Raw genomic sequence first — 9,329 nt, 5'->3', positions numbered from 1 at the left:
TAAAATCATTTATAATATTTGTTAAATGAAAATGATGAGGGGAACATGGGAGACATAACGATGTTTGTTACTAGCTAGGTTTAGATCGCATTGGCGACAGATTTTCATGCCAAAATTCTAAAATCCGCATAAAAATAATATGTGCATTTTCCCACCATTTATATGTTTCCATTAAATTTACTTCGTTGTTGCAGGTAAAAGGCTGTGCACACATGTTACACATAAATATACATTTTGCGGTTAAATTCCCATGTTCCGAATAGAAAATAAAAGTTAAATGGGTTTCCGTCGCATTTTTAACTCCACTGATGGTTGTATCACAAAATAATTGTGCGTTATACGGGTTATTGGACATGCGCTCTATCCAACATAACGATCTGCTCGCTGTTGGCTAGCGCACGTATAGCCTATATGATGAGGTGATTATTATGGACAAATTAGCGAGATACTTTTTATTTGTCAAATGGCAGCCAAACAGTCATTATCATGTCACCAGAATAAGACCCTCAATATTTATTGGAAAGCAGCATCAAGCTCATTTACATGCACTTTCACCACCCTATAGCCTATAGTAAACTTCATGCCATCGCGTTTCCACCGACATTTCTCGCATAATTAATTTTACTGACACAAAACGATCCCACCTTGTCTAGCGTATTTTGTTTTGTCAACATTTGAAAAGTTTACAGAAAAAGTTATGTTTCTGTATCGACATTTACGATACTTTACTTGCTTGCATAAAACGTTTGGATATAATTCTGGTTACTAATCACGTTTCCATCCACCGTTTTTATGCAAGCAAAGTCATGCCAAAGTCATAAAAAAATGACAGCTGTGAAGTTTAGGTACAATTTTATGAATGCCAACGGATCATTTGTTCGTTCGACATGGTGGGATCTTTTTGTTTCGGTAAAAATAACTATGTGAGAAATTGCGGTGTAAACGCCTTTATGCGCAAATATTGACATAACTATCATATCGAAGTAAACTTGGAGTCAGTAATAACTATCATATCGAAGCGATGATATGGTGTGTGGTTCTCCCACTACCACTCGTGAAATCATGCAGTTTATTAGGCCGACAGATGATGTAAATTATGAACTTCACACGGTGATGAGGTTGATGCTAATTCCGATGAATATCGAGGGGTCTTATTCTGGTCACATGATGATCGATGATTGTCTGCCGTTTGACAAAAAAAATGATATACTCGCTCTTATCCATAATAATCTCATCATGTAAACTAGTCTAGCTACACAGCCTGGTCTTCACTAGTTACCATATTTACAAAGTCGTAAACCCCGCCCATTTCTACAATGTATCAATTTATTTATTTTACAATTTATTTAGGCACATTTGCTATTTAACGCAACAGTTTGTGACAAAACTATCTGTTCGGCAGGCCTACATGAAAACTTACGCAAGAAAGTACATTTTGTGTGCACTACATCATCACGCAACAAGTACGTTTGTTGGAAAACATTTGTGGAAAAATGTTCATATTTTTTTAATGTGGATTTTAGAATATTCACATGAACATTTGTTGCCAATTGGATGGAAAACCATCTGGTAACATGCAAACATATTAAAATGAGGAAGGCACTTTGTGTTGTCATCCACCCTGAATGTTTCATAATACTGAGGTCATCTGATATAACCCTTACTCCATTTGTGCAATACTGTAGGCTACAGTAAAATGGTAACCTTAGGTGGAGGCCTATGGTCAAATATTTCAACATTGTCTGGTTTTTGCATGAATCATCACACAACATTAAATAAACTAAATAAAAGAGGACACAAAAATTAATATATTCACACAGCTTTAAACATACGTTTTTTAAAACTTAACAAATCTTCATATTGTTTTACAGTAACAAAGTACAAGTACAAGGCCCCCTCTAAAGATAATACTTTGGCGCCCAACTATTGGTCATTGAGCCACTGTGCATCCATTGGAGCTCTCCATCAGGATATCACACAGGTTGAGGTTCCAGTCAGTCTGCTGGGGATGCTGTCTGGCTGCTTTGCTGTCTCAGATGACCCTTCCAACTCTGGGTCAAGAGACATGCCCATATTCTCCCCCTCTTCCTCAGCAATGATCTCTTCTTCGTCTATCTCACTCTGAAACCTTCCATGTCTGATGTCCAACTCCCCCCCATCTGCTTTGAGAATGGACTCTTCCTTCTGGTTCAGATGGGTTGCTGTAATCTGATGTGCCTCCAGTAGTGCATCCGATGAAGAATTCTTGATTCCTGAGTGAAAAGCACACCCAACATAACATCATGTTATAGGAAACAAACAACACATTATACATCTCACACAGGTGTGTGTACAAGTGTGTACTTACCTGTAGTGTCATCCTGGTAATCTTGTAGGTGTTCAGTGTCCTCGCTCTCGTCGCTCCCGGCTAGCCTCTGATGAAGATTAATCCTATCTCTCACCTCATACACACACGCCCAGACACACACACATACATGAACACACGCAGAATATACTAGAACGTACTGGGACTACTGTCTCTGAAGAAATGTTTTGGACAGGTACGAGAACAGTATACACAGGTTATAAAAAGATCCACTACACCGTCTCACTATGTGAATCATACCATGTTCTCCTGTTCTAGGGGAGATTCCACTCTCACCTTTTGGGGGTTGATAAATCGGCCCCAGATGAGCCTCAGGTAGCTGAAGAGGAGGAGAACACTGAGGAAGGACAAGTTACTGGCCACACCCATTACTGCTGACAGTGTCGGGAAGTTGTACAGGAAGTACCTGATGAGGGGAGAGAGGAGCAGTGGTGTAAAGTACTTCAGTAAAAATACTTTAACATACTAATTAAGTAGATATTTGACAACTGTTACTTTTTCTTCACTAAATTCCTAAAGAAAATAATGTACTTTTTTACATGAATTGGAAATGTATACTTTTACTTTTGATACTTACACTACCGGTCAAAAGTTTTAGAACACCTACTCATTTAAGGGTATTTCTTTATTTCTTTAAGACATCATAACTATGAATTAACACATATGGAATCACGTAGTAAGTAACCAAAAAAGTGTTAAACAAATCAAAATATATTTTATATTTGAGATTCTTCAAATAGCTACCCTTTGCCTTGATGACAGCTTTGCACACGCATTGCATTCTCTCAACCATAAAATAGTACAAATAAATAAAAACCCTTAAATGAGTAGGTGTTCTAAAACTTTTGACTGGTAGTGTAAGTATATTTAAAATCAAATACCCAAGTAATATTTTACTGGGTGACTTTCACCTCTACTTAAGTCATTTTCTATTAAGGTAACTTTGCTTTTAAGGTAACTTTACTTTTCTATTAAGGTAACTTTACTTTTACTCAAGTATGACATTGGGTACTTTTTTCACCACTGGAGTGGGGGGGGGGGGGGGGGGTAGGTCATACTTTCAAGTAAATGTGTTACTTTAAGTAAATCAAAATGTTTCATACTTGTTAAAGATTTAATATGAGGTAAAGCTAACCTTATGCCAGTGAAGTGAGCGTGAATGTAGAGATTTGCTGAGTAGATCTGCACCCTTTGAGACTGGATTTCAATGATGGCTCCTATAGTGGGGGCATACTATATATAGAGAGAGGGATTAGCCCTGTACATACACACACACATACACACACACACACTGGGCGGCAAAAGACTCACAGAATCCTCTCTGTATTCGGAGAAGAGCTCCACCTCTACCAACTGTTTCTGGTCAGCCGTTCCAGCCAGGAAGAACGGGATGAGAAACAGTGTTCCCAGAGTCTGGAGCAGGCCGGAGCGATACCGCAGCATTGTCTAATAGAAACAGGACATGGAGCAGGACACCCTATGGCCAATGTATACAGTTTCTAATGCATATTTTAGTTAATTGTCCATTGCCACATTCCTCTGACATACTGTACCTCTGTCATAAAGCTTATTACACTGTAAAAACACTACATAAGAGATATCATAAGCAGTTCTATAGTTATATTTAACTATATAAGAGATGTCATAAGCAGTTCTATAGTTATATTTAACTATATAAGAGATGTCATAAGCAGTTCTATAGTTATATTTAACTATATAAGAGATGTCATAAGCAGTAATATAGTTATGTTTAACTATATAAGAGATGTCATAAGCAGTTCTATATTTAACTATATAAGAGATGTCATAAGCAGTCATAGTATGCGGTATGACAGCTGCGTGGGAGGTCAGTGTGGGGCAGCGGCGTACTCACAAAGCGAGAGCTGGAGCTGAGCTGCCTTACCTGAGACAGCGAGGCAGACCAACATGGTGTTCAATTTACCAATACAGGACAATCAGAATATTTAAATGTGCAGCTGATTTGTTCAGATTCAGAAGATATAGATTGTTCCCCATTGCTGGTCAATTTGGTTGCAGCAATATACAAAAATCAAACATACACTCAAAATACACCACACCAATACAGATCAAAACAGATTAATGTTAAAAAGTGCAAAGCAGGGTTGTTTAATATGCAACTATGAGATGCACATTAACAAATCCAACACAATACTTGGTATTGCCAACACTGGTCAACTCACAGATCGTGCTGAAGAGGTCACAGTTTGCCCCTGTCCGGAGTAACAGAACATCTTGACCATGAACATTCCTAACTCCTGATTGGCTGGCGACTCAGGCATCTCCAGCTCCAGAGAGATCCGATAGGGCTGGCCGTATGTCATCACCTTCAGAGGGAGGGTTCAAATGAGTTCAAACATCATAGTGAAAACCTTCCAATTAATTCTGTGAATTTGGAAAACGTTTCAAATCGTTACCTAGGCTAATAAAGGTGGATGGATAAACAGTGTATATAAGGATCACCTGGTTCTTGCCATTCCTCAGGAGAGATACGTTGGCGGTGGGGAAGGAGCAGAGAAGAGAAGCTGAGGAGTCACAGTCCGTCCTGCAGAAGGAAAGGGAGTCAAAAACGTAATGAATTCCAATTATTGTAAAAATATGTATGCACAGACAGAGAGAGAGAGAGAGAGAGAGAGAGAATGTGTGTGTGTGAGAGAGAGAGAGGACCTGCACCAAACCTACACCTAGACCACAGCATCACCAGCCACACCCCAACCAGCTAAGATCACCACAAGCAAACCCTGGCCACACCCTATATAGGCCCTCCCATATCAGACCTATACCCCTTCTGCCCCCTATGCCCCCCGCCCCTAAGGCAAGGACCTCAACATGACAGCAGGACATGTGCCCAGGCCATGAGTAGAGCAACAGGCCCAACCACACAAAAAAACACTAGACGCTATGGAACACAAAGCTCTTACTATCTCATCCTGGAATATACAAGGTCTTAGGTCATCTGCCTTTGGCCTAAAGAGCAGGAACGCAGACTTCATCAAAGAAATTAGAAATACAGACATTGTCATCCTACAAAAAACATGGTGTAAAGGAGACGGACCCACTGGTTGCCCTCTAGCTTACAGAGAGCTGGTAGTCCCATCCACCAAACTACCAGTTGTGAAACAGGGAAGAGACTCAGGGGGTATGCTAATTTGGTATAGAGCAGACCTAACCCACTCTATTAAATTAGTCAAAACAAGAACATTTTACATCTGTTTAGAAATGAATAAGGAAATTATGTCAACAGAGAAAAATGTCTTCATGTGTGCTACCTGTATCCCCCCAATAGAATCCCCATACTTTAACGATGACAGATTCTCCATCCTAGAGGGGGAGATAAACAATTTCCAGGGCCAGGGACATGTGCTAGTCTGTGGCGATCTAAATGTCAGAACTGGACAAGAACCTGACACCCTTAGCACACAGGGGGACAAACACCTACCTGGAGGTGACAGCATTCCCTCCTCCATATGCCCCCCTTGTCACACCCTGACCATAGTTTGCTTTGTATGTTTCTATGTTTTGTTTGGTCAGGGTGTGATCTGAGTGGGCATTCTATGTTGGATGTCTAGTTTGTCTCTTTCTGTGTTTGGCCTGATATGGTTCTCAATCAGAGGCAGGTGTTAGTCATTGTCTCTGATTGGGAGCCATATTTAGGTAGCCTGTTTTGTCATTTTGGGTTGTGGGTGATTGTCTATGTTTGTTGCTTGTGTCAGCACAGTTCTCACTATAGCTTCACGGTCGTTTATTGTTTTGTATAGTTTGTATTCAGTGTTTTAATTAAAAACTTCATCATGAACACATACCACGCTGCATTTTGGTCCGTTCCTTGAGACGATTGGGATACCCCTAGACATGACAACATAACCAACAAAAATGGGTCACAACTCCTGAAGCTCTGTCGGATGCTGGGTATGTACATAGTCAATGGTAGGCTTAGAGGGGACTCCTTTGGTAGGTACACCTATAGCTCATCTCTTGGCAGTAGTACTATAGACTACTTTATCACTGACCTCAACCCAGAGTCTCTTAGAGTGTTCACAGTCAGTCCATTGACACCCCTATCAGATCACAGCAAAATCACACTACTTGAACAGAGCTATGCTCAATCATAAGGCATCAAAGCCAAAGGAACTGAATAATATTTAGAAATGCTATAGATGGAAGGAAAGTAGTGTGGAAATCTAACAAAAAAACAATTAGACAACAAATTCAATCCCTTTTAGAGAATTTCCTGGACAAAATGTGTAAGTTTTACAAACAATTTGACATTTTGACATTTAATACCTTCCCTATCAAATCTAAAAATTTCAACCTAAGAAAATTAACAATGACAAATGGTTTGATGAAGAATGCAAAAACCAACGAAAGAAATTGAGAAACCTGTCCAACCATAAACAGAGACCCAGAAAACCTGATACTATGCTTTCACTATGGTGAATCACTAAAACAATACATAAATACACTACGGAAAAAGAAGGAACAGCAAGTCAGTAATCAGCTTCAACGTTATTGAAGAATCCATAGTGTCACGTTTACTCCCACTCGCTCGACGTCGCCAGTTTACTCACTATTACGCAAACCTGCCACCACCTGCACCTGATGACACACTCCTGCATTCCATCACCTTCCTGATTACCTCCCCTATATCTGACACTTCCCTTGGGTCTTTCCTCAGGCGTTATTGACTCTGTTTATGTTATGTCTGTACACTACTCTTGTTTTGTTCCATCTTCATTTATTTATTAAATTCACTCCCTGTTCTTGCTGTCCGATTATTAGCGTACACGTTACACATAGAATCTAACCACTTCGGGGAAATTGGAAAAATCTATACAAACAACGACACGAATAGTTATCTATCCAAAACGGAGATGAATGGATATACCACTTCTCCAATTTGTTTGTCTCTATAACAACGAACAAACAGCAAAAACATAGACATGATCAAATACAGATCTTAGAATAAACTATTAAAGACTACTAGAACCCACTGGATTCTCCAATTACAGTGAATGAACTACAGGTCAAAATACAAACCCTCCAACCCAAAAGGGCCTGTGGGGTTTGAAAGAGAGACAGACAACATATGAGAGAGAGAGACAGAAAGACAGTGTGTGAGAGTGAGTGAGACAGTGTGTGTGTGTATGAGAGAGAGCGACAGAGAGAGAGACAGCGTGTGTGTGAGAGAGAGTGTGTCTGTATGTGTGTAAAACACACCTGTAGTAGTAGTGGACAGGTGTACTGTAGGTAGCTAGGGGCATGTAGGAGTAGTAGAAGCTCCCGTAGAGGAAGATGGCGGTCCATAGTAACAGTCCCAGAGCACACAGTAACAACGCTCCCTGTAACACCCTCTGACGCGCCTGCAGTGTTACCGTGGTAACAGTGTCCTGGAGCCAGAGCAGCGCCGGTCCAACTGGATCACCTGACCCATGATGACCTCCGGTGCCCATAGGTTCAGTTCCTGTGTCCATCTCTGGAGTGTGGATGATTTATTCTGATGCTTGATAGAACTTCTCTGGTTAAGCTATCCGGTCAGGTTCTCATAAAAAAAAAATATATAAATTTTATTATCACATTAACGGGATAGGTGCAGTGAAATGTGTTGTTTTACAGGGTCAGACATAGTAGTACAACACCCCTGCAGCAAATTAGGGTTGCTCACGGGCACATCAACAGATTTTTCACCTTGTCGGCTTGGGTATTTGACCAGCAACCTTTCAGTTTCTGGCCCAATGCTCTAACTTCTAGCGTTTGATCTATTATATGAACAGAGCGAAAGACAGACCTATATCTGAGGGCTAATGAGAAGAGACTATTGAGGCCTGTGTGACAGAGGGTTGAAGGCACAGACAGTGATCGCAGTGATGATTTTGAGTGGTATGAAACCACTGGGTCTAATTTCACAAGTCACAAGTGTAACCAAACTACATCAGATGACTAGATGAGATGAGTGAAGTTTGTCAAGATCGAAAGGGTAGCGATTGAAGAATACAGAATATTCCTAAAAAATGATTTATAAAGGAACTAACAATGGACACTCAATTTACCTAAATATACCAGCAGTAACAATTAATACACGTTTAATCTTGTCCTCCAATGATAAAACTGTGGGAAAAGATATAGTCCCATTTTAATAAACTCTCTAGTTACTGACACAGAGAGCACACTGCCAAAGTATTAAAACTCACCTCCAAATGTCTCAATGACCTCGGATATTGGTGCCGAGATAAAATAAAATGGTGTTATTGTTTCAATAACTTATTTGATAATGAGCAGTGAAAGTTGTACCCCTTCTCCCAACTTCTTCTCTAAGAGCATGTATTGCAGCACAGACAAAAAGATATAAAAACATGCTCTCAGTGCCTTTATAGACAAGCTCTCCAATAGGCTACTGAGATAGAAAAAAAACACCGGATTGGTCGCGTCGCTCACGTAGGGTTACAATAACCAAAACAAGAAGACAGGGAGTTATTTTGCAAACAGAACATTCAACTGATATCAGTATCACCCATACCAGCACAAGTCATTTCTCATTTATTTGCATAAGGAATTGCTCTTCACATTCTTCAGATGTGTTGTTGAGTAATATTTGGGATGTTGAAATATCCCAATATTTGGTACCAAGTCGGATCCAGTTTCTTCACGATAGGATATTAAACAATTTCCTGTCTCTGGAATGGATATGAATTCAAATATAATAATATTTTATATATATGTTATTATTATGCATATTTTCTCTATTAGCTTGCAGTGAAGTGCATGCATTACTTAGCCTACAACAAACTTGAACAACTTGAGATCAAGAATGCAGCGCCAAGGCTTGTTGAACAAAACCCAAAACTAAAGTACAGTCCCTGTAGCTCCGCCCACGGTCCGCCCACGGTTCCATCGTTGTTTCTGGCAACATTGTATCCATTGTGTAACCATTTCTATTTGGGGCCTTCTG

At 39.9% G+C, this 9,329-nt stretch overlaps 1 protein-coding gene across 2 annotated transcripts; it reads right to left on the bottom strand.

Moving 5' to 3' along the window:
- Positions 1-1,468: 1,468 nt before the first annotated feature.
- LOC115130952 (seipin-like) lies at positions 1,469-9,322 on the bottom strand. 2 transcript variants are annotated; one of them, XM_029662552.2, is made up of 10 exons: positions 8,572-9,322; positions 7,601-7,922; positions 4,847-4,928; positions 4,567-4,710; positions 4,239-4,268; positions 3,677-3,811; positions 3,501-3,598; positions 2,642-2,771; positions 2,348-2,441; positions 1,469-2,252 (listed from the first exon to the last, which is right to left on the bottom strand). In XM_029662552.2, the coding sequence occupies exons 2-10, from the start codon at positions 7,852-7,854 to the stop codon at positions 1,966-1,968; spliced, it is 1,254 nt and encodes a 417-aa protein (XP_029518412.1). In that variant the 5' UTR covers positions 7,855-7,922; positions 8,572-9,322; the 3' UTR covers positions 1,469-1,965. The 2 variants fall into 2 exon arrangements, with proteins under 2 accessions (XP_029518412.1, XP_029518413.1); XM_029662553.2 differs by lacking the exon at positions 4,239-4,268.
- Positions 9,323-9,329: the final 7 nt, after the last annotated feature.

The sequence above is a fragment of the Oncorhynchus nerka genome, linkage group LG6, assembly GCF_034236695.1.
Source record: "Oncorhynchus nerka isolate Pitt River linkage group LG6, Oner_Uvic_2.0, whole genome shotgun sequence".
In the NCBI taxonomy this organism is placed as follows: domain Eukaryota; kingdom Metazoa; phylum Chordata; class Actinopteri; order Salmoniformes; family Salmonidae; genus Oncorhynchus; species Oncorhynchus nerka.
The sequence above is the reverse complement of the archived record's forward strand: the minus strand, read 5'-3'. Positions and strand labels throughout refer to the sequence as shown.

Bases quoted from the DNA above. Each gene is read 5' to 3' on its own strand.
- LOC115130952 (XM_029662552.2), bottom strand. From the start codon at position 7,854: ATGGACACAGGAACTGAACCTATGGGCACCGGAGGTCATCATGGGTCA. The intron at 2,772-3,500 runs GTTAGCTTTACC...TCCCCTCATCAG, and splicing joins GCTCACTTCACTGGCATAAG to GTACTTCCTGTACAACTTCC. The intron at 2,442-2,641 runs GTGAGAGTGGAA...TGTGTGTATGAG, and splicing joins GATTTATCAACCCCCAAAAG to GTGAGAGATAGGATTAATCT.